At 52.9% G+C, this 24464-nt stretch overlaps 1 protein-coding gene across 1 annotated transcript; it reads left to right on the forward strand.

The window, feature by feature from the left end:
- On the forward strand, positions 1 to 24464 carry F8 (coagulation factor VIII). The gene is made up of 27 exons (XM_063416952.1): positions 1 to 191; positions 317 to 493; positions 4361 to 4485; positions 4766 to 4888; positions 5365 to 5577; positions 6123 to 6194; positions 6603 to 6710; positions 8466 to 8687; positions 8942 to 9176; positions 9563 to 9737; positions 10664 to 10757; positions 11382 to 11593; positions 11893 to 12043; positions 12189 to 12398; positions 13617 to 16260; positions 16557 to 16722; positions 17501 to 17698; positions 18455 to 18683; positions 18775 to 18957; positions 19150 to 19266; positions 20457 to 20528; positions 20817 to 20902; positions 21359 to 21514; positions 22302 to 22446; positions 23270 to 23418; positions 23683 to 23859; positions 24081 to 24464. Exons 2-27 carry the CDS (start codon positions 342 to 344, stop codon positions 24234 to 24236), a joined length of 6570 nt encoding a protein of 2189 aa, XP_063273022.1. The 5' UTR covers positions 1 to 191; positions 317 to 341; the 3' UTR covers positions 24237 to 24464.

Genomic DNA, 24464 nt, shown 5'->3' on the forward strand with positions numbered 1-24464 from the left:
CACTGAGCCAGCTGGGTCCTGCAGCGGAACTTACTGCTGTGCTTGCCCTCCCTTTCCTTTTGTTTTTTCCTCTCCTCCTGCCACTACGAGAGGAAGAACAGGAAAGTCCATCATTCACATGCTGCTCTTTGCACAAACCTGCTCAAGCGATTCCCCTCCTGAAATCTTTGAGAAACTCTTCAGTGCTCTGAGTGAGTCTGTGGGTGCTGGCTTTAAATCATCATCTCTGGTGGATTACAGCAGCTGGGTGAGAAGATAAAGGCTTTTCTCTCCTCTTTCCCTTCTCATTCCTTCCTTTTCACTTTTCTTCCCCAAGTCAGAGCAGTTCCCAGCCAGGAGGCATGGTGCTGGCGGGAGCCCTGTGCAGCCTCCTGCTCCTCTGCCTGGTCGAGGAGGGCATCAGCAAAGTGAGAAGATACTACATTGCTGCAGTGGAAACCACCTGGGACTACACACACAGCGACCTGCTGTCTGTGCTGCAGGCACCTCCAAGGTAAAGCTCTTCCTTTTGCCATTCTAGAACCCTGCCCTGGGTGTTCTCCCACCCTGGCATGTGGCACTGTGAGCTTGGCTCCAGGCAGGCAGGTACATGGGGCCAACCTGGCAAGGTGGGTGCACTGAGCTGCTGGTACAGCTGGGAAGGGGCGTGTGATGGGGAGTCACTGAGTGCAACCCCTGATGAGGGACAGGTGGAACTGAGAGAGACAGAAAGATGCATACCTGCCCTGCATCACTGTTCTGCACTGGTTTATCTTAATGCCATTTACCTATGACCCTTTAAAGTCTGTGCTAGGAACCATGAGCTGATTTTCCACCTGTGCTTTCTTTTCTGCTCTGCATCTTGGGGGCTTTGGGGAAGTGTGAAGGGAGACAGACTCCCTGGGCACTGCAGAGGAAGCTTGGCTGTGCCTCCCTAATATAACTCTGAGCAGCAAAGGCTTTCCACTGTGTCTGCTGGTAAAATCCAGCTTTAGTTATTTATGTCTTTGTGTATGTTACACTGCTGGGCCTGAAAATTTTCTTTAGGGATATGAAAATAATTTGTAGTGTTTGGGCAAAGAATGGTATTCATGCATAGCGGAAAGAAGGAGGAATCCATGGTGGTTTTGCCTTTGTACTTTGAAGTAGGAAGGAAAAATGGGAGTTGCGTTGCTCAGGCATCAGGATGGTGTTGTCTGAAGACACAGCTGGCTTGGACATGCATGGTTGTGAATGTTCTGAGGTCAGCATGGAGAATGGAGCTGGGTGGCTACACTCCCTTTGTATCAAGATGTGCCCATTCCCTCTGCCCTGTGTCCCTATCCCCTTCCCCAGACTCTCTGCTGAGGCTGCATCAGCCCATGACCCCATCTCAGTGGCCTGAGCAGTGAGGAGCTGGGGTCAAGCACTGGAAGCTCTAGAGATGACCCAGGTCAGCCTGACTCGCTGCTGTAGTCACTGTGTCCCAGTTATGTTGGTTTTTCCCCTTTTGATTACTTCAGAAGGAAAATTGCACCCAGCACCCCCCATGTTACTAATCCCCCTGCCCTGCTTTCGCTGATGTTGCCTCCAGATCCATTAGGCTATGGCAGAGATGATGACTTCACTCACACTATTAATTCAGGCCTGTGGCTTTCCATTTCAGCACCGGCCTTATGATGCACTTGGGCACTGTTTCTGACCCTGCAGTGACTCAGGGACCTGACCCTGCCTGGGGATGAGTGGGGCATTGGCAGGCAGTGTGAGGTCACTTGTCCTTCTCTAAAATGGGGAAAGATAACATTGCCTGTCTCAGAGGGACTTGCTGGTGTGCTCCAGCCTGGAGAGGCAGAGAATTCCTGGGCAGTGCAGCTCCTGGGGCAGCTGTGATGGGAACCAGGGCTTGCTTCTCGTGGCTGTTCCCAGCTGAATGATGGTGCCTTTTCCCTGGTCCTGCAACCTCAGCCCAGTTCCCTGCAACAGAGGAGGGCACAGGAAAACAGCCAGGCTGGAAATAAGAGGCATGCAGGAGTGAGCCAGAAAAGCAAGGTAGGCAGAGCTGGGCTGTCTCTGAGCTCTGTGTGTGGTGTCTTCTGCTCCACACGTTCTCCCTCAGCCTACCAGCCTCTAATAGCAGCTCCCAAACGTGCAACTCCAGGCAGGATCTCCCAACCAGGGGAGATCCTGTAGGTATCCAGGGGTTTATGTTTGTGAAAAGCTCTGTCAAATTAATGGGCTACAACACACCAGGCAGAGCTGCTCACACCTTCCCCGTGATTTCAGTTTCTCTTCCTCCCAAACACAGCTCCACCAGCAGGGTCAGAGCCAGCACATCCTGCAATGGCTCCAGGGATCCCAGCTCGGACATGGAGCTGGTGGACACGTAGCAGCAGCCCATGCCTGAGTGTTTTGGCAGCGCAGGATGTCTCCTAGCTCCAAGAGATGAACAGATAGTGTGGCTAACAATGCTGATCCAAGGTGCCAGAAACTTATCGGCCTGCCTCAGCTTCAGCTGAAATTGGGGAAGGAAGTTCAAGGGACCCCAAGTACAGAGGACTGGCCAGAGAACTTTGATCAGACATCCCTGGGCTGAACTCTGCCTGTCTGTCTCCTGTGGGCTCTGCTCTGCCAGCACTGGGACCCAGCACTGAGCCCTGTTGTCTCTAAGTCCCCTCCCAGCCATGCCCCTGCATGCCAGCAAAATCCCCCTGGCTCCAGAGGATTTCTGCCTTGTTTACTGCAGAACGAGCAGGGCCAGACCATCATATCTCAGGGCCGCATTCTCAAATTTGGGCTTTCTGTGAGCCAGAGATTAAGGCACAGTTTCCTGGGGGTGAACAGCTGAGTGCCAGCAACCCGGCAGCTCAGCTACCTCCCAGTGTGGGGACAGGCTGGAGAGCAAAGCTGGGGCTGGACCCCACTGCCATCGAGCCAGGAATGATAATGGTTCATGGGCAAAGTCAGCTGAATGCAGTGGCACTGCTCACTGGGGCTGTGCCTGCTGGGGGCTTCTTGCCAGCCTGGACGTGGGGTTATAGGAATTGGGTGTCTGTGGGGTTATAGGATTTGGGTGTCTGTGGGGTTATAGGATCTGGGTGTCTGTGGGGTTATAGGAATTGGGTGCCTGTGGGGTTATAGGAGCTGGGTGCCTGTGGGGTTATAGGAGCTGGGTGCCTGTGGGGTTATAGGAGCTGGGTGCCTGTAGGGTTATAGGAGCTGGGTGTCTGTGGGGTTATAGGAGCTGGGTGCCTGTGGGGTTATAGGAGCTGGGTGCCTGTGGGGTTATAGGAGCTGGGTGCCTGCGGGGTTATAGGAGCTGGCTGCCTGCGGGGTTTTCATGGGCTCCCATCCTGCTGTGCCCCTGAGGAGAGTGGACCCCACTCTCCCCACAGCACCCTCCAGCTGCAGGTGGCTTCCAGCCAGTGTTGTGGGGTGAGTGTGCCTTGCCTTTCCTAGATTTGAGTCACTCTGTCTCCTTCCTCTTCCGCTTGGGGAAGAGTGGCAAAGGGAAATGCTGCTCGAATGAAGGCTTAGTCAGAGCAGGACAGAAACCTTCCCTGTTTCTTAAGTGGGAAGAAAATACCACCTGGCTTTTGCTCCAAACAAAACAAGGCTGGAAAAGTCTGTGTGGTTACTGAAAATGGTCTTAGTCCCGGGGCTGATAAGTCAGCCTCTAAAATCCTTGAAGAAATTCATGCCTTTGTAATGCTGATAAATGTGCTGGATTCCTTCTGGAAAACGAATTTGTTAAGCTTCTTACAGACAGAAAGTGGCCAGCAGAGATAAGTGGGGTGTGAAATTCATTCAAGGCTCCTTTATCTTCCTTCTGTGAAGTGTAAATCCCATTTTGGGTAGAAAAGAAACAAATGTTGGGACATTGCTCAGACACAAAGCAAACTGCCACTACCTGCCAGCACTAAGGTGCCACTAAGGTGCCAGTCCCTGCCAGTGGGAGCTGGGGAGGATGTGAGTTACACTGATGTGGTCTGTTTGCCACATCTGAAGGTGCTGGGATTGGGGTGGGGGTGGCTGCAGGGCAGAGGTCACCATGGCACTGCTCTGTGTCTCTGCTGCCAAGGAAACATGAAGCTGGACAAGGCATGAGGCAGGAGACTGGCAGCAATGCCTGCTGCTGTGCCCTGGCCCAGCTGCATCTGGCTATGGCCTTATGTCTTCTTTCACCATGATTAACAACATAATCACTGCCCTGGTGTCATCTATATGCTGAGCAAAACATTTCCAATCATACCTGGGAGCTGTCAGGAAATCCAAAGGACACAGCAGGGTGAGAAATCCCTGGGGCCCCAGCAAGCAAGCCGGAGGGAAAGGAGGCAAGAGGATGGCTTTGCCCATGCATGGATGGGTCTGTGCAATCAGCCTTGGCTTTTCCTTCCTCCTGCAGCATTTTGGGGCATGGGGGCCCACGTCCCCCCCCAGCTGGTGTCCTCCCCCGGTACAGGAAAGCTGTTTTTGTGGAGTACCCTGATGGCTCATTCACACAGCCCAAGCTCAAGCCGGCGTGGATGGGTAAGGAGCACCTGCAGTGTGGGGAACCCCAGCAATACCTGACAGCACCAAACTCATCCTGGGCTGGGTGCTGGCTGTGCTTCAGCCAGGAGCAGGGAAGCACCTGGGTGGATCCCAGTATGGCAGAGCTCCTGGGGTGCAGAGAGCCTTGCAGGAGCTGGTGCAGTTGATGCTGCTGTGCTGCATCAGGGACAGCCACTACCTGGGTATGAGTTTGGGGCTCCTGAAAGGGAGCCTGCCTGACCCCAGCTGCCTGGCCTTATTGTCTTATCCCCTTCAGGTCTTCTAGGCCCCACCATCCGAGCAGAAGTCTATGACACAGTGGTCATCACGTTTAAAAACCTGGCCTCCCGCCCCTACAACCTCCATGCTGTCGGGGTCTCCTACTGGAAGGCATCTGAAGGTGAGCTGGGCAACATCAGGTGCTGCAAGCCCTTGTGTAGCACCTCCTGCTCTGCCACCTGCCTGCCAGGTGTGCATCCCTCCCTCACCCTGCTATTCATGTCCCTCTGTGAGGACAGATGGTGACAGAGAGGGCCTAGCCTGGGCGAGCAACAGGACCATGCCCAGCTCATAAATGAGCTGAGCAAACAGTGCAGAGCAAACCTGTATCAATTATAGAGGTAATAAATGGGTTAAACCTAAGATTGGATGCTTAGGGCAAGGAAGACTGCTGTCCTCAGGGCAGGTGGTGGGTGCACAGCCCAACCTGTGAGTCTGGCACAGCTCTGTACTGCTCTCAGACCTGTCACTGCCCGTGGGACTCACTCCCCTGGGATGGAGGGGGCTGTGTTCTGGGTTGGAGGAAGGAGCATTTCTGTAGCCACGGTGTGCTGGGGATGAACCTTCAGTGACATCTGGCCGTTTTGTTAATTTTAGGAGCAGGGTATGAGGATGAGACCAGCCAGCCAGAGAAGGAGGGGGACAGGGTGGATCCTGGGAAGACACACACATATGTCTGGGAAATCCAGGAAAACCAGGGCCCGACGGACGACGACTCCACGTGCCTGACCCACTCCTACTCCTCCAACACCAACAGTGTGAAGGACATCAACTCTGGCTTGATTGGAGCCCTGCTCGTGTGCCGACCTGGTAAGGACAGCACAGGGTGGGCACAGGCCACGTGCATCCATTAACTGAAAAGCAGAATAATCACAGATGCCTTCCTGAGGCAGAGCATGGCAGTGGAGAATGAGCTGTGCTCAGTGAAAGTGCTCCTGGGGTTCAGTCCTGAAATCCTGGTGGCACAAGGTACAAGAAGATGTGACTGAAGTAAAATTGGTCATCACTGGCTGAGACATATCCTGGAGGTAGTTGCCCAGACCCCTCTATAGTCACTGGAAATGTCTGGGCACTGTCTGCAGGCTCCAGTGACTCACCAGGAGCAGCTTCTCCACTGAGAAAAGGTCTAAGAGGAGGTAGTACAAATCGACCTTTTGATGCCTTCTGGGGGCAGCTGCCTCTCAACCATGAACTTTTGGGGACTGCAAGACTGGAAGCAGGGCTGTTGCAATTGTGAGATATGACAAAAGCAAACCACAGCCTGGCCTTGGTTTACCAGTTCTTGAAGAGCACAAGGAATTCTCTGGGTGGTGCTTGCTGACCTGTAAAGAAATCCATCTCATTGCATCTTGCAGGGACCCTGGCCAGTGATGGGAATGAGGGCAAACAAAAAGAGTTTGTGCTGCTCTTCGCAGTGTTTGATGAAGGTAATTACTGACTGACTGCATTCAGCCAGGTCTGGGGTGTTTGCTTTGCCATGAGTGAGCTTCTCAGCACCCACACCCCCTCCCAAGGGCTGAAGCCTGTACAGCCTCCCCAGCCAGTGTGCTCCTGGTGCAGTACTGCCCCTCCTTCTCTTCCCCAGGTGCAGGGAGCTTGCAGCACCCCCCAGCTCTGCCATCCCATGCCCTGGCCTTGTCTCCATCACATCACACAGGCTAAGGGGGGAGTCATTCCCTGTCAGCTGTAGTGGTCACCCCACACCTTTGCAGAGCCATGGGCCAGTTGTGCTGTGGATTTCCACAGGCACCACACAACCGACCTCCCTGGGAAGGTTTATTTCTGCTTTGAAATGCTCCCAAGTGAAAGCTGACTGCACCCTCCTCTCTCCACAGGGAAAAGCTGGTACTCTGAGCAGGATTCCTCAGCAGCTGCTCAGCCCCAGGCCCAGAGCAGGACAGAGCTGCACACCATCAATGGCTACATCAATGGCTCACTGCCTGGTGGGTCCTGCTGGGACAGGGACAGGGGTGGGGGGCATGGGAGCTGATAGGAGCAGGGGTGGACCCAGGTCTGTAAACTTGAGGTAGTTTGGGAAAGGATGTAAGAAAAGAGATCAAGAGCATTTCCAGGTAATGGATCTGTTAGGCTGTGTTCACCTCAGAGGGGGTCTTATATTTCAGCTCCTCGATCTGCCTTTCCCATTTACAGCAGGGCAGGAGCTGTTTCCAGCTCTCTGTGTTGTGAAGTGCAGCTGCCTTCCCTGGAGGTCTCCCAGAATAATGCTGGTAGCAGGATTTTGTCTTTTGTAGCCCTGTGAACAAGGCTGGAGGAAGCATTTTAGATCTCTCTAAAATACCTTCATAGGATTTTGGGAATAGAACCATGGTATCAGTTAGGTTGGAAAAGACCCTTAAGACCATCAAGTTCAACAGTAAACTTTAAACTGCCAAGTCTACCACTAACCATGTCCCTGAGAGCCACATATACAGTCTTTTAAATACCTGGCAGCCTGTTCCAGTGTTTGACAACCCTTTCAGTGAAGAAATTTTTCCCAATATCTGACATAAGCTTCCCTGGTGCAGCTAGAGCAATAAGGTCTCCTTACAGAATCCTCTTCTTCAGAAGAGCAAAAGAAAAGGCTGGGCTTGATCTCAGCAAACACAGAAGTTGCTGTTTTCTGGTGTTCTCCTGGGAAAAGATCCAGATCTTCCCAAGAGTGAGGAATCTCCAAGGCAAACTGGGAAACACTGTCAGGAGAGTCATTACCACCAGCAGCTTTGGTGAACCACATCCTAAAACCTCCCACTTGGAGGTTTTAGGGTCTGGCCATTCTCCAGTAAAAGGCAAAAGCAAAACTCCCCTAAATTCCCTGTCCTGATAAGCTCATAAAGCTTAAGAGCTGAGGAAACCTCATGGTCAACCACTGTGTCTACACAGTGCTTTTTCCATGGAGAAGTTATCCACCTCCACTCAGCATGCCCCTCCCTGGATTCAGGACCTGGCCTGAGAGGTGTCTGATGGAGAGCTGAGGGCCTCAGGATGGAACCTCCACCCAGTTTCCTCCCAGGCCCTTGGGATCTGTTCCAGTCACCTCTGCACTCTGCCAAAAGCAAGCTCTTGATGCTGCATTTGACTTTGTTTGGCCTGAGTTTCCAGGAACTTGTTATTCACTTCCCTGCTAGATTACAGAGCCCGTCAGCACACATCAATTTCTCCCCAGGAAAGTATTTTTACAATGCAGTCAAGTTTTTTCCCACTTCCTAAGCACATTGAGCTCTTCTGAGGAAGGAATTTTCTCCAGCACTCAAATAATCCTGGTGACCCCTCTCTGCCTTTTGTGGTATTTCAGCTACTGCTGGGGATGTGCTGGAGGTGATGGGGACCCTGCTCCAGGTGCAAAGTTTTAGTATCAGTATTGTGATCAGACAAATGACTCTCCTGTCCATGCTCAATTTCCCTGTGTATAGAGTCAAGGAGCACATCTCCCTTCTGCCATGGCATCCCACTGTGAGCTCCTACCAGCAACCTTCCCAAAGCCCCCCAGTCTGTAAATCTATGTTATCTCAGGGGGATGATGTGATCTGTGCCTCTGTTTGCTCAGTCAGTCCATATTCATGTGTGATTTCTCCAGCTTGAAGCCAGTACAGGAACAGGGGACTCTATCAGCATGTGTGACACTCAGACTATGGCACCAAGAGTGGGGACAAGGGCTGGACACGGTGCTGACTCCTGGGTGCTTTCCTGTCTGCTGGCAGGTCTCACACTGTGCCTCAAGAAGCAGGTCCACTGGCACGTCATCGGGTTGGGCTCAGGGCCAGAAGTCCACTCCATCTTCTTTGAAGGCCACACATTCCTGGTGAGAGGCCACCGTCTCAGCAGCCTAGAAATCTCCCCTGCCACGTATCTCACAGCCCAGACCATGCCAGGAACAGCTGGCTGGTTTCGGATGTTCTGCCAGATTCTGTCCCATCAGCAAGGTAACCTTATTTTCCAAGAGCTCGGGGAAAAAGCCCTTCAGGGGATGGGGTCAGGGTTCTGTGTGGTGCTGCAGCTCCAATGTTCCTCCTGCTCCCCAGTGTTAAATCCACCTGCAGTCTGGCCCATACCTGATGGCATGGCTTGGTCCACGTTGGCCCATTTGATGGGAACAGTAGTGGGGAGAGCTTCCCCCAGGCAGGGCCTGTGTTGGCACATCAGTGTGACCCTTTCTGCCCGGCTTGTCTGCACCCAGCTGGCATGGAGGCCTTTGTGAAGGTGGAGGAGTGCCCTGAGGAACGCCTGCTGAAGACAGGGAAGCTGCTAAACGAGCCAGAGTACCTGGATTACCCTGAGGAAGAGGAGGAGACTTACCATGTGATCCAAGTGCGCTCTTTTGCCAAAGACAAGCCCATGACCTGGACTTACTACATTGCAGCTGAGGAAGTGGACTGGGACTATGCCCCTGTGAAGCCAATGTCTCTGGACAGGTGAGAGTGGGCATTTGTGCTCGTGAGGCTGCTCCTCAAGGCAGCCCTGCCAGCTCTTCCCCTTTCCCCCAGAAATTAGTTTTCATTTTGCCCAACCTGGACAGTTTTGTTCTTCTTTATTAGCACCAACAGTATGGATGCAGGTCTTGGGGATGCCATGGGAAGGCAGGACCTGGCTTTGCTCCATTTTACCAAATGCCCTGCAGAGTCATTTGTCTCCAGGGCATTTGTCTCTCTGTCACCAAGGCCTCTGGAATCTGAGCAGACAACAACTCCTGGTGACCTTCTCAGCCATGTGCCAGGTCCTTGGATGATGGAAGGTCTTGCTCTGTTCCTGGCAGTGTCCTGCATGTGGCCATTTGCTCTTTCTCTGCCTTTGCCTGCAGAAACATGTCGAGCCTGTACCTGGAGCCTGGCCCACAGCGGGTGGGTTCCAAGTACAAGAAAGTGGTGTTTGTGGAGTATGAGGATAAAACCTTCAAGAAGCGCAAGGTGTCCAACCAGCAGGACAAGGGAATCCTGGGGCCTGTCATCAAGGGGGAGGTGGGAGATCAGTTTAAGGTAAGAGAAATGCAGCTTTCCACCGTGGAAACTTCAGAGCTTTGTGCTGTTCCTACTAATAGCTCTTGGCTCGTGGCTAAGGTCTGACTTAAGTCCTTCAGGTGCTCTCTCATGTTTGGCAATGTTCAAAGTTCACTGGAAAGGCAGTTCACTGGCACCTCAAGGTTACATACTCTCAGTAAGGTGCACAGGATATGGCCCAGTCCCTCTGATTTGACTTTGTTGCAGGTGTCCCAGGAGCTGTGTGAGTTAATACATGACACACAACATCCAGCACCTTCCTCTGAGGCAGGACTGTCCTCTCATCCTCTGCTCTTCTCCAGCTGTTTGCTGTTACCTCACAGCACTGGGGACTGTCACTTTTGTCGCCCAAAGTGCCTCTCCTGACCACTTGACTTGTTTGCAGCTGGGTGGAATGGGATGGTTTCCAGCAGCTTCACATTTCTGCTCCCTCCCTGGGATTCCCTGTGCAGTTGTGGGCATGTGACAGAGCTATTTAGAGAAATAAAGGAAGGGCTTCATGCAGTGAAGTGGGGAGCACTTTAAAGCTCTTGACTGCTGTGCATACTTAATGTCCTGGTCCTCTGAGGCCTGGATTGATGGACCTCTTCTGACTCAGATGTAAAGTAAGAATAAATGCAGCAACTTTCTCTTTAATAAATCTGATATTTTCACGCCCTCCTTAAAACAGACTCCTCCCAGAACAATGGACAGTATACAGCTCCATCCCAGAGAAATTGTGGTTTCTTGTACTCTGATTTGTGGTCCCAGGCATGTCCAGGTCCCTCCTGTTGATCACTGGCACTACCCAACCCCAGGGCACTGCTGTCAGGTGTTTCCCTCTCTGCAAGGACACTGAGAGCAGCTTCAAGGGCTCACAGGAATCAGAAATCACCAAACATTTTTGCTGCCTGTCCTCATTTCAGATTGTGTTCAAGAACCTGGCCAGCCGACCCTACAACATCTACCCCCACGGCCTCACCAGCGTCAGGCCCTTCTATGCCATGAAACCCTCACAAGGTAAGGCAGGCCATGGGATATCACCTGGCCACTGCCATTTCTCTGGGCCAGGAGAGTTTCCTAAAGCTTGTAGTGACACTGGTTGTCCATTCATCCAAGCAGCCAAGCTCTACAATCCCAGGGATTGTGATGATTCTGGGTTCATGTTCTCATTGGTGCCATGTAACCCTGTCTTTAAGGAGGGCTCCAATGATGAGTGGGAGAAGGGGCATTCTCAACCAGGGACTGGGATCATGTTAACTGGTCCACGCTGGAGGCCTTCACTTTCTGATGAGGCAGAAACCATCCTGGTGATCCTGCCAGTGTCTGCAGTTTATTTACAGCCCTCATTCCCCAGGCTTCCTCTGACCTGCATTAGTGTAGGGGTTCACTGTGACCTAGACTCTCCCTCTTGCAGCTTTGTGGGTTTTGCTCTGGGGTTGTTTTCTTTTTCCAGGTTTCCTTCCCAGAACTGCTTTCACCCCTTGTTATTGTGCTCCCAGACTTGTGCAAGGCTATCCCAGATCCCACCAGGACCCTGGGATGGGCACGGGTGGTTCCCTCTGCAGCTTGTGTGGTCAGGAAACCTTTCTGAGCCCTTTTAAAAAGACATAACTGGTCTGCTCTTGGGTTGTGTGTTGCCAGAGAAAGATGTGAAGGATATTCCTATTCACCCTGGGCAGTCATTCACCTACAGCTGGAGTCTCACCACTGAGGATGGCCCAACAGAGGCAGATCCTCGCTGCCTCACCCGTTTCTACTACAGCTCCATCAACCCAGTCCGAGACACAGCCTCAGGCCTGATTGGGCCCCTCCTCATCTGCTCCAAGAAGTCCATGGATCAGAGGGGGAACCAGGTGGGTCTTTGCTTTGTTGCCTCAACTTCTAGGCTGAAAGGCTGGAATAACTGTGGTGGGTGAAATATTTAAGTAAACCCAAATTTGTCTGTCCTGTTTCCTTCAACCCTACCAGCAGTCCTAATGCATCTGCCTTCCCCATCCTCCCTTGCATGCTCTCTTTGCCCCAAATCTGCACCCTAACTCCTGTGAAATAGCAGTAAACGTCTCCATGCACCCAGACTGAGACCTGACAGCTACACTGAGCACCAGGGGTGCTCTAATCTGACCAGGAATAATTTCTTCCCTCTCTTTTCTAGATAATGTCAGACAACATGAAGCTGGTGCTGTTTTCAGTCTTTGATGAGAACCACAGCTGGTACCTGGAGGAGAACATCAAGAGGTTCTGCTCTGATGCAGCCCACGTGGATACCCAGGACCCCCAGTTTTACGCCTCCAATGTGATGCACAGTGAGTACTCAGCCAGGGGCTCCCTGCAAAGCCCCCACAGACACAGCCTCATCCCTGCCCCAGGGAAGGAGCAGGGGATACACAGCAGCTCAGCAGCCACGGGGAGAATTTGGTCTTGAAATGTTTCACCCCTGCCCTCTTGCAGCTATTAACGGCTTTGTATTTGACAACCTCCAAACCAAACTCTGCCTGAACGACGTTGTGTACTGGTATGTCCTGAGTGTTGGGGCCCAAACAGATTTCCTCTCCATCTTCTTCTCTGGAAACACCTTCAAGCGCAACATGGTCTTTGAGGACGTGCTGACTCTTTTCCCATTTTCTGGAGACACAGTCATCATGAGTTTGGAAAAGCCAGGTTAGTAGCATGGGCTATCCTGTAAACCACGGGCTTGGCAGCCCAGCAGAGATCAGTGAGCAGCTCCAGTCAGTTCTCTGGTGCCCAATTCCTTCTGACAGCTCTGAGAGAAAAGGGATCCACAGCCTGCTGGAATAGCAAAGTGAGAGGCAGTGATTAAATCTTTCAAAGCTTAAATGAAATAAATTGAATTATTTTACTTAACTAGTAGGGTATGTTAAGGTCACACATGCTGCCAAACCAGTAAGCTGGCAGCAGTAACATGAGCCTGGTGGACATTTGCAGTCTTGGCTCCAAGCTTGGAGGTCAAGGGGAGTGGCAGTGCTGTCCCTGCTGTGGGTTCAGCTGGTCGTGCCATTTATCTCCACACTTTTGCAAGGACAGAAACCACAGCTATGGAGAAGATTTGCTTCTGAGTTCAGTTAAATTTCCCCCCACTCAGCAGTTTTTCCTTAGCGCTGGCAAAAGCAGTGCTGTCAAACCATTTCCTCACTCCCAGAGAAGACACAGGATTTACCATGCGGATGAACACTGATAGGATGGTCATGAGCACTGCACCCTGAGCCAAGCTGTCAGGATTTCTAGACACCCCAGGAAGTTTTCTACAACCCAGCCAAGCCCCACATCCGTTCGAGCTCGGATTCCTGCCTGCTGCTCAGAAGCAGAGCAGCAGCTCAGCCGGCAGCAGGTGGCAGCTCTCTCCAGCAGCAGAGCCCAGAAATCACACACCTCACCCTCTCTGCTGGGAGCAAACACACTGGCTGGGGATGTGAGGGATGTGAGCCTTTCCCTTCTTTCTCCTTCAGTGGGAGAGATGTGGTGACTGTCTTTGGGAGAGAGGTGTGTTTGACAACACTGCAATGTCCTTGGGGGTGGGTTATGGTGACTGCTGCTGCTGGAGGCTCCGTGGGTTCTCACTGCACTAACTCCTCTCTCCAAGCTGTGCTTGGGCCCTCACTGGTGTGTGTAGCTCACTAAGCTCTGCCAGGAAACACCAGCCCTGCTGATGGTGCTTGTCAGGCTCTGATGTTGCCAGCAACACCGTGGGTCTGGCTCTAAGACACTCTAGGGACTACGAAAACATGGAATCATTACTGTGAGCCAGAGGCTGCCTGAAAATATAGTTTGCACCAGCAAGGGAGCAGCATGGGAATGGCATCTCTTCCAATTTCCCACTGAAGCGGGCTGATGGTGTCCTTTTGCCCTCTCTTGAGACAGGTGTCTGGACGCTGGGGTGCCTAAATCCTGATTTCAGAGACCGAGGGATGCATGCCAAGTTCACGGTCTCGCAGTGCCAGTATGAGCAGTACACTGATGAGGAAGACTATGTGTACCCCGATGGGGAGGAGGTTGCCTTTGAATTCCAGCCCAGGGGCTTCTCTAAAAGAAAGAAGTCATGTGTGAATGAGCAACTGAACAACGTCACTTCTGGAAATGAGATACAGAAGACAAGATTGTGCCTGACAGAACATGGGGCTGTCCTGAGCAACAACAGGATTTCTGATCCCTCTTCCAATGGAACATCAACATTTTTAGGATCAATGCCAAATCCACGTGATATTTCCATGTCTTCTCTGCCAGAGACAAACTATGAGCCAGTGTCCTATGAGTCCTACCTGGAAGATGAAGAATTGTCAAACATCATCAGCCAGGATGAAGGGCTTGGAGCAATCCCACCTGGAGAACACTTGGCAAGTATCCATGGTACTGTGAGCTCAGAGGATGAGCAACGGCTGCACCAAGCCACAGCAGCTCCAGGAGATGCTCTGGCAGGAATGAAGGTGACAAAAACCCCAGAGGTGCAGGAGCCAGTAAAAGGAGTGACAGTGCAGTCTGGTGGTAGAACAGAGAACCTGGAAGCAGAGCCTCAGAAGACAACTTCTCATGCAACAAGCCTGGGGGACCCCATTGCTTATGCTGCTGGCAGAGCCTCTCTTCAGGACAGGAGCTCAATTCACCAGAATGATCTGGAGCACAACCTGGCACTTCAAGATGTGTCTTCACAGGGTAATGAGGGCAAGCTGCTAAAAGGGCCTGATAAAATATCCTTTAACCTGCATCACTCAGAGGAGACAATCAGTACAGCACCCTCTTTAGATATTGATCACAACTCTTCCTCCACATTGAACAGTCCTTCTGCATCTCCAGATGAGACAGAAAATAATAAGACTTCTCATGCTGTGGTTCAGAGTCACGCCATAGAAAGCAATTATTCATCAAATGACCTAGATGTTAGGCTGGAAAAAAGGCCTCACGAAGTGGTTTCACAAGGCTTTTATGAAACTTTTGAAAAGCAAAATGTTTCTTTGTCAGACAAGCCTGTACAAGGAGAAATCTTCACAGATGGGAGTAACTCCTTGCCTGCAAAAAGTGGCACAGAACAAGCCAGTGGACTTGCCAAAGGCACCCGACTTCAAGACACCACCTTTGCAGACACCAATGACCTTGAGCCATCCAGCTATGTGATGACAGAAGAGAGGGATGAAGTCATTTTGAAAGAAGTGTTTCAGGATGCTAAGGAATTAGCAGAGCTGGACAGTATTGCGCTTCCTGAATCAAATGTTGTGACCAATGACACCAGGCCATTCCCAAATGGTTTCTTCAAGAGCTCTGAGCAGTTTCTGAGACACAGAGTTACAGCCAGAAGCACGAGTGGCTCTGATTGGAGACCTAAACATGTCAGGTCACCGGAGAGCAGAGGTTTGTCTGACACCAGCAGCAGGAAAACCCTCTCTGATGGTAGGACAGCAGAGCAGGATCTGGCCAGCCAGCCCCCTGAGACAGCAGTGAATAAGGAAGCCCCAAAGATGTGTGGACCTCATTCCCCTTTTTGCATCACTCGCTTGAAAAAGAGGTCTGTGGTATCAAGTGACACCTTGCCTGAGGTGATGGTGGCCCTGCAAAGCCTGGAAGAAAAATCCAGCCTGGCTGAGAGGAGGCTGCACCCAGGCAGGGATGCTGTACAGGCTGCTGAGATGTATCCTGAGGGGGGGCTGAGCACAGACAGGGGGGTACCGGGCAGCAGGGAGGGGGCTCAGCCCAGCAGACGCTCCCTCCCCTCACAGGGAGCACTGGGGACAGGACCAGCAGGGACAGTGGGCAGCTCAGAAAGGCAGGTGGCTGCTGAGGCTGCAGACCTGGCCTCAAACTGGGACCCAGCCTCCCCAGGGGCTGTGGTGAACACGGGGGACCTGCAGAGCCCAGCTTTGGCCGAGCTGCAGCCAGGCAGAGCTGCGGTGTGGGGGGCTCCTGGCAGTGAGCAAGCTCAGGGGAGAAGCCAGATGGAGGAGGAGACAAACTCTGTGGAGCAGCTGGGTCGGTTCAGCCCTGAGCCTCAGCAGGTCAAGGCCAATGCCACAGAGGAGCATGTGCCTGGGCAAAGCCCAGAAGGAGTGTCTCTGAAATCAGCCATCAGAGAGAACTGCTCACTGTCTCCAAGTAGCTCCCCTCACAACAACAACAGCACCAAAAAGCCAGCACAGTCTGGGCAAGACACTCCTCATGGATGTCAGGGGCTCAGCAGGGAAGATGTCCTCAGAGAAACAGAGAAGACAGAGGGCCTCGGAGAGCCCAAGGAGGATGGGGAAAGCAGCAGCACAGCTGGGGAGAGGAGCCACGTCCCAGGACAGAGGGAGGAACCGGCCCTGAACAACGGGACACATTCCAGCCCCTCAAAGACTGCCAAGGCAGACTATGATGAGTACAGTGACACAGAGCAGACCATGGAGGATTTTGACATGTATGGGGAAGAGGAGCACGACCCGCGCTCCTTCCAGGGGGAGATACGGCAATACTTCATCGCAGCAGTGGAGGTGATGTGGGAATACGGGGACCAGAGACCCCAGCACTTCCTAAAAGCAACGTAAGTGTGGTTTTCCTGCATGCATCCCTCCTGCACTGCATGGCATGATGCATGAGATGGCATGTCCTGGCAGGCAGGTTGTGCACCAGTGCAACCCAGCCAAGCAGCCCATGGCAAGGATGCTCCCAGCATCTCCCCTCTGCCTGGGCTGGTTTGAACCTCCAGAAGCTTTGAGCTTCCTTGCAAGTGGTCAGGGATGTCTGGCTCTGTTTCCCCCTGAGCTGTAACAACCCTACCATGCTGTCCCCACTGTGGGGCAGTGTCACCTGGCTTACCTGACTGTCACCCCCCTGCAGGGACCCCCGAGGAGGCAGGAGGAAGCACTCCTGGCAGTACCGCAAGGTGGTTTTCAGGGAGTACCTGGATGATTCCTTCACGCAGCCGGTGCAGCGGAGAGAGCTGGATGAACACCTGGGCATCCTCGGGCCCTACATCAGGGCAGAAGTTCAAGATGTCATCATGGTGAGTAGAAAGTGCTCATCTCCTGTAAAACCATAAATCCCCCCCGTTGAGATTTAGAGGGAGTGCTGAGGTGGGCCTGCAGTGCCCGTGGGTTAAGCTTCAGGGCTCGGGGACAGGAGCTGCCCTGCTGGCATGTGAATGGCACCAGACTGGGAGGCAGAGCCACCATTCAGAGGGACCTCAGTGGCTGGAGGAATGGGCCAGCAGGAACCTCAGAGTGTTCAGATGCAAAGCCCCGGACCTGAGACAGACCCAGCCCCTGCCACACATGGCCTGATCAGCTCCTGGGCTCCATGGGGAGCCTTTTGGGCAAAGGAATTGCAAAAAGGGTCGTGAGCTAAGCAGGGCTCAGCTCTTTTAGCTGCTCTGTATGAGGGAAGGCTACACCTTACACACCACCAAAGGTCCTTCAACACCCACCTGAGAAGGAGATAAAGGCTCAGGACTTGTATCACTGGAGAAGTTGCCCAGTTTTCACAGAAATCTTCACCAGGGTGGATTCAGCACCTTTGGGCTCCAGAGACAGTAGAATAGCTGACCTTGCTTCCATTGAGCAGGAAAAGGGCCTCATCTTGCTGACATGAATCCAGGATGTGCTTTCCACCTGAGATTGCACTGCACAGCTACAGCTTGTGGTTCAGCAGGGGCTGGCCACTGCATGGAGGTCTGGGAACCAGGGACATCCTTCCCACCAGCTGACTGGACTCACCACCAGGGTTCAGAGCACTGTCAGCATTGCTCCCTCACATTCCACTGCGTTGCCTTCCCTCTGGTGCAGGTGACATTCAAGAACCTGGCCTCACGGCCCTTCTCCTTCCACTCCACACTGACAGCCTATGAGGGCACAACACAGCAGGCTGGGGTGGTGCAGCCCGGTGGCCAACAGAAATACTCCTGGAAAGTCCTGCCCCAGATGGCTCCCACCACGCAGGAGTTCGACTGCAAGGCCTGGGCTTACTTCTCCAACGTGGACCTGGTAGGTGGGAGTCTCCACAGGGCATCCCAGGAAGGGGAGGTGGGCAGCGTGCCTGGGTCCTGGCTGGGAGGTCAAGGAATTTCCTACAGGGCTGTGCTGAAAGCAGCTGGGGCTGTGTAGATTATCAGGTGTCTGATACAAGGATCAATACATTCGCCTCCTCTCCTCTCCTCTCCTCTCCTCTCCTCTCCTCTCCTCTCCTCTCCTCTCCTCTCCTCTCCTCTCCTCTCCTCTCCTCTCCTCTCCTCTCCTCTCCTCTCCTCTCCTCTCCTCTCCTCTCCTCTCCTCTCCTCTCCTCTCCTCTCCTCTCCTCTCCTCTCCTCTCCTCTCCTCTCCTCTCCTCTCCTCTCCTCTCCTCTCCTCTCCTCTCCTCTCCTCTCCTCTCCTCTCCTCTCCTCTCCTCTCCTCTCCTCTCCGGTTTTCACCCTTTTCCCCAATTTTTCCAGTTTATGACACTTACAAAAACCAGCATTCTGCAGTTCCTTATCCCTGTGCCAAACCTGCCTGAATTTGGCCTCTGGGTCCAACACAGCAGGGACTGTTGGACAGTTGGACAGACACCACATCTCTTGAAAGCACAAGCCAACACATGCTGCTCAGCCTTTCTTAGCTCAGGGCAGGGTGGGGATGCCTCAGTGAACCCAACCTGTCCTTCCCTCCCTGCCCGTGCCCCAGAGTGGCAGCCAGGCCGGGGATGCAGATGGGCTCTCTGCTTTCCTCTCTGCTGTGAACCTTTATTTCCTGGCTCCCTGGCAGGAGAGGGACCTGCACTCGGGCCTCATCGGGCCACTGATCATCTGCAACCACGGGGTGCTGAGCTACGTTTCCAGGAGGCAGCTGGCTGTGCAGGAGTTCTCCCTGCTCTTCACCATCTTCGACGAGACCAAAAGCTGGTACTTCCAGGAGAACGTGGGCAGAAACTGCCGCCCTCCCTGCCGGCTGCAGCAGGACAGCCCTGACTTCAAGAGAAACCATTCCTTCCACGGTGAGGATCCTTGCCCTTTGCATCCCACAGCCTGTACTGGGATGGAAATACCCCAGAGCCTTGAGCCCCTCCTGACTGCTGCCTTTCCCAGCCATCAATGGCTACGTGAGTGACACCCTGCCTGGGCTGGTGATGGCCCAGCAGCAGCGGGTCCGGTGGCACCTCCTGAACATGGGCAGCACCGAGGACATCCACTCTGTTCACTTCCACGGGCACCTGTTCAACGTCAGGACTGGCCAGGAGTATCGCATGGGAGTCTACAACCTTTATCCTGGTGAGATGCAGCACAGGCACTGTGCACCCCTCTCTGCCAGGGCTTCATGTTTGTGCCATTAAGAAGTTTCTGTGGGGGAAGTGGGGAGGGGGATCTGGACTATTGTGTCCCTGTGGTTGCACAGCACTTGGCACAGTGGCATCCCCTTACAGGCAGTAATTCCCCTCTGCTCTGCTCTCCATTTCTGGCCAGGTGTCTTTGGGACAGTGGAGATGTGGCCCTCACATGCTGGGATCTGGAGGGTGGAGTGCAAAGTGGGAGAGCACCAACAAGCTGGAATGAGTGCCCTCTTCCTCGTGTACGACCTGAGTGAGTGATCTCTCTGTGCCTGACCCCCTGGGCACGGCCACAACCGTGGTGTATTTGAGCTTCCTTCCTCAGATCTCTCAGCATTTCTCTTGGGGTGATCACATGGGATCTTCTGGGTATTCACTCTGAAAGAAAGGCACTGCATCATCCCAGCAGAGAGCACAGAGTCAGGGACAGAGCTGGGTGAAGGCTGGGGGACCAGTTTCATCAGCCTGCACATATTTACTCCAAAGAGCTCTTGTTATCCAAATCTGAGGGTCCCTGGACCTTCCATAAAATGCACTTACCCAAGCAAGTGCATGCATGGGCTGGTTCCTGTTCCCAGCTGCCTAGCCATGTATCAGGAGGTAAACTGAGGCACAGAGCAATGGCAGGAGGCAGTGAGTGATGCTGCCTGACTGCAGGTTGGTCTGATAGAAATAGCTCCAAGAGCAACCGCAAAATCCACAGTAAATCTCTGACTGCACCCCAGAACAACATGTTTCCAACTCACCATAAGTAAGGACTGGGGAAGTGGTGTGGGAGAGTAGTATTTTATCACACTGTGACAGTCTCTCTCCTGTTTCTAAAAGAGTATTAAATGTCAGCCAGAAAATGTTGCCGTAAGTTAAAAATCCGCTTAAGATTTCAAATTTGTGTTTTCCCCAGGAGCATTTGACACACAGTGGAGATGCCAAGGTGTGACAAGTTGCTAATAATAATGATTATTATAAGAGACAAACATCCCTGTGCTCAGCAGACCAGAAAAGAGACACAGAGACACAGGGGTGTCAGGCAGACTTTCCTTTAGCAATGTGATATTTGTTTTCAAAAGGTGCTGCCTAGCAACAAAAAGGTGCAAGAGCAAGATGTGGGTATAAGGAAGAGACACTTGTCAGCACTGCTGGGACATTAGGACATGGGAATGAGAGGTCATGGAGTCAGGAAAAGGAGTTTGGCAAAAGGCTGCTGTGTCTGATGCTGGAAACTCTCTGCTCTTGACATGGAGGGAGTGAGCAAGAACTTCTGGCTATCCTAAAATTCAGGGATGGATGTGGAAGCCTCTGAAACCTATCCCTTGGTGTGAGAGAAACAAGCCTGGGAGCTCCTGGAGGCTTGCAAACCTCCCTGAGCCTAAAGGCTGCTACCCAGCCTAGACTTTTGTTCTCTAACCAACTCTCCCTGTTTTTTGCCTTCCCCTGTTCCTGCAGACTGCCGGAATGCCCTGGGTATGGCCTCAGGTGGCATTGCAAACTCTCAGATCACAGCCTCGGGGCAGTACGGTGAGTAGCTGGAGGGCAGGTGAGGTCAGGGCAGCTTCAGCCAGCATAACTCACACATCTGCCTGCCCTAAGTTCTGCTGCACTGAGTCCCTGCTAGTGGAGTCCTTCCTCCATCCATGCCCGTGCCAGCATCCCAGTCAGGACCTGGAGCCTTCCCCCACAGCTGGCCCATTGTGCCAGTGCTCTGCCACCCTCTGCGTGGCTACTAAACCACGTAGTGGACCTCTCACCACCTTAGGCAGCACCAAGGGCCAGCAGCAACCTTGTGTCTGTGCTCTCTCCTTGCAGGGCAGTGGGCTCCTTCCCTGGCCAGGCTGGGCAACTCCGGCTCCATCAACGCTTGGAGCACAGACCGCAGCAACGCCTGGATCCAGGTAAGAGGGGCTTTGTCTGGAGGCACCTCTGGGGCCACTGCAAGGCCATGCTCATGCAGGAGGGCTCGGGATGGGCAGTGCCTCCCCAGCTATATCCTGCTGTTTCCTCTTCCCTCTGAGAGGGGATCCTAAAGGCAGCTGCTCTGGTCAGGCTGCTGCTGGCCTGACCCCCATATCCATCTTAGTGCAGCAGAAGAATCATTTGATGGTCCAGCCACAGCACCGGATTGTGCAAAAATCCCCCAAAGATCAAGGCAGAACAGCTCACCTCTCCAAACAGTTCTCACCTGCTCACTCCAGCTGTTGGCTGACTTGTGTCTTTATGAACTGTTTTAATTACTTTCATAACCAGTGCTCAGTTGTGTCAGGAGGAAGCAAGTTTGCAGGTTTGCAGGGCATTGCCTGAACATGGCTTGGGTTTTCCATCAGAAGTGAATCCCTGACTTTCATTCTCAGGTGGATCTTTTGCATCCCACCATTATTCATGGCATAAAAACCCAAGGGGCCCGACAGAGGTTCTCCAGCCTCTACATCTCCCAGTTTGTTGTGTTCTACAGCCTGGATGGGCAAAGGTGGAAGACATACAAGGGGAATGCCACGAGCACACAGATGGTAAGGTGAAGGGTCCTGAGCAGAGTGTTTTCCCCAAATGGGGTGTCCTGGGGTGATGAGGGCTGGGGAGCTCTGTACAACAGGCAGAAACCTCCTGAGCCCCTGGGATTAAGGCAGGGAGAGATCATTCAGTGCCAGGTGAATCACAGATCTGCAAGGGACTCACTGTCTGCGTCCACCAGTCTTATTTTAAATTGTTTGAGCTACCTCTTTCCACTATCCCAGGTGGCTGTGAGATACACCTCTTAATGCTGTGTTGCATTTTACTTAGAGCTAGGCATAAGATTCTATCTGAAAATCTTTTTTTGACCTCAAAGGCAAATTTGCCTTTCTAAAAATATTGTGCAGACGCAGGTGATTTGGAGAATCTATAGTCACTAGAAAAAACCCACAACCTAAATATGCATAAGCTGATCAATCCACTGGGAGAAGAGTAGCCAGAAAAGCCTCCATTGTGTGCACCATCTGTGGCTGCAGTTTTTCCCAGGTTCAAATCTTTTGAGGACTGTCTTTTCTTCCTTCTTTTTCTCACCCTTGTTTGGTGAAAATATAAAACCAAGTTAATTTGCACAGACTCAAAGCTTCTTCTTCTCTTTTTCTTTCCCAGTGGCCTGCTCACACTTCTTTGGCCTGAACCTCATCTCAAATCATTTCCCTGAGCTGCCATTCCTGTAAGGATGGTGATAAGATACAGAAGTGCCAGACACGAATGTTCTTCTCCCCAGTAATCCTTGTCCTATCTCTCTTTCCACTGGTACAACAATCCTTTTCCTCCCTTTTTCTGCAGCTATTCTTTGGCAACGTGGACGCAACAGGAGTGAAAGAAAACCACTTCAAGCCCCCAGTCGTGGCCCGGTTCATCCGCATCCACCCCACCCACTACAACATCCGAGCCACGCTGCGCATGGAGCTCCTGGGCTGCGACCTCAACAGTGCGTCCCACACACACACACCAACCCAGAGCTGGGCTCTGCCCTGCTGGGTGCCAGCTCCACCTCTGCCAGCACTCCCAGGCACTTCTGGAGGTGCAAGGAGGGAGCTGGAGATGGCACTGAGGCATTGAGGGAACAAAGCTGGAAAGTCTCATTGTGGCCTTGGAGATAAAAATGCCAGAGGGAGAGGCTGGGGTCAGATCTCAGCAGATTTTTTAGTTAAGCACAGGGAGCTTTGAGCAGCAGCTAAGCTGATGGATGGGGAGCTGCTGCCTCAGTCTGGAGGAGCAGGCAACAAGCACAGACAGATGCTGCTGGCTTTTATTTTGGTTTTACCAGTTGAAGGTGAGATGGCTCTGAACAACAGTGCAGCCTGAGGAAATGGTGCCCTGGGATCCTTTCTTTGGCTTTGCACACCTGCTCTGCAGCAGCTAAAAGCAGCAGTGGCTGTGCTGTCAGCCCATGCCCCAAACCTGCCAGCTGGCTCTGAAGCAGCTGTGCACAGGCACACCTGGTCACACATGTGCAGGGTGTCTCCCTGCAGGTATTCTTGTCCTTTCCCCGAGACAGGTTCTCCTTATGTCTCCTTGCACCATAAATTCTTCACATTCCTCTTAGATAAAATCTCCAGGGAGAAAAGAAGGTGGAGTAGTTTGGCCAGAGCCATGCTGCACACAGGGGCCCCGAGCAGTGCCATGGCACTGCAGCAAGGCACAGAAGAACCTGTAACCAGGGAAAAGGGCAGTGAGCAGGTGAGCAGGCAGAAGGCATCTCCATGAAGGGTCTGTTCTAGCCCCTGACAAACATTGCCCCTCTCTTCCAGGCTGCTCCATGCCCTTAGGAATGGAGAACAGAGGGATTCCTGATGAGCACATCTCTGCATCCTCCTACAGTGCCAACGTCTTCTCCCGATGGACACCTGCCCTGGCCCGCCTGAACCTGCAGGGCAGGACCAATGCCTGGAGGCCACAGGTAGCCTGTGCAAGGAGATTCCAGGCAGGCAGCTGGGATTCCAGCAGGGTCTCCTAGTCAGGGCTGCGTGGGAAATGTGTGCAGCTACAATCACCATGCAAGCTGCACACTCACTGCCACAGATTTAGCACCCAGCAGCTCCAACCAGGTGCCTGATAGGGCAGGTGAAGCAGAGGGAAGTGCAGGGCAGGCTTGGCTCCAGCTGCATTGAGTGTGTCTTTCTCATTGCTGCTGGAGGGCTGAAGGCAGTCTGTCCCTCCTCAGAGCAACAGCCGCAGAGAGTGGCTGCAGGTGGACTTCGAAGTAACCAAGAAGGTGACTGCAATCATAACCCAAGGTGCCAAAGCTCTCTTCACCCAGATGTTTGTGAAGAAGTTTGCTGTCTCCATCAGCCAGGATGGCGTGCACTGGAGCCCAGTCCTGCAAAGTGGCAAGGAGAAGGTAGGCAGAGCTGCTTCGTGGCCAGAGCCCATGGCCATCCCCAGGACAGCAAGCACAGCCCTTGGCAGCCAACATGTTCACAGGATGTCTTTCCAAGAGCAGTCAGCCAGGCTGTGCTTCTTCCTTCCTTAAAGCATTCCAAGGGATGTTTGTCTGGGTTGATCCTGTCCTCACTATGCCAGCAGAGGAAAGTGCATCCCTGGTGTCTCTCTCCTCTCCAGATTTTCGAGGCAAACCAAGACCATCAGAGCACAGTGACAAATACCCTGGAGCCCCCTCTCTTTGCCCGCTATGTGAGGATACACCCCCACGAGTGGCACAACCACATTGCCCTGCGAGTGGAGTTCCTTGGCTGTGACACTCAGCAGGAGTACTGACGGCTGCAGGGCCAGGAAGAGGCAGTGCCAGCCCAAGGACACACATCCCACCAGACACTGAGCCCTGCCCAACGCTGGAGCCTTCCCTCCAGCAGCCTGGCTGCCCCTGCTGCTGGGGAAGAGAAGGGCTGCAGAGCTTTGCAGTGGCTGGGTCGTTATCTGCCTTTTCCTGTGTCTACCAGATGTCATATACCCAGATGTAAAGATGAAGAATTAAACAGTAATTTT

This window comes from Prinia subflava, chromosome 20, assembly GCF_021018805.1.
Source record: "Prinia subflava isolate CZ2003 ecotype Zambia chromosome 20, Cam_Psub_1.2, whole genome shotgun sequence".
NCBI lineage: Eukaryota > Metazoa > Chordata > Aves > Passeriformes > Cisticolidae > Prinia > Prinia subflava.

Bases quoted from the DNA above. Each gene is read 5' to 3' on its own strand.
- F8 (XM_063416952.1), top strand. From the start codon at position 342: ATGGTGCTGGCGGGAGCCCTGTGCAGCCTCCTGCTCCTCTGCCTGGTC. The intron at 10,758-11,381 runs GTAAGGCAGGCC...GTGTGTTGCCAG, and splicing joins TGCCATGAAACCCTCACAAG to AGAAAGATGTGAAGGATATT. The intron at 19,267-20,456 runs GTGAGTGATCTC...CTGTTCCTGCAG, and splicing joins CTTCCTCGTGTACGACCTGA to ACTGCCGGAATGCCCTGGGT.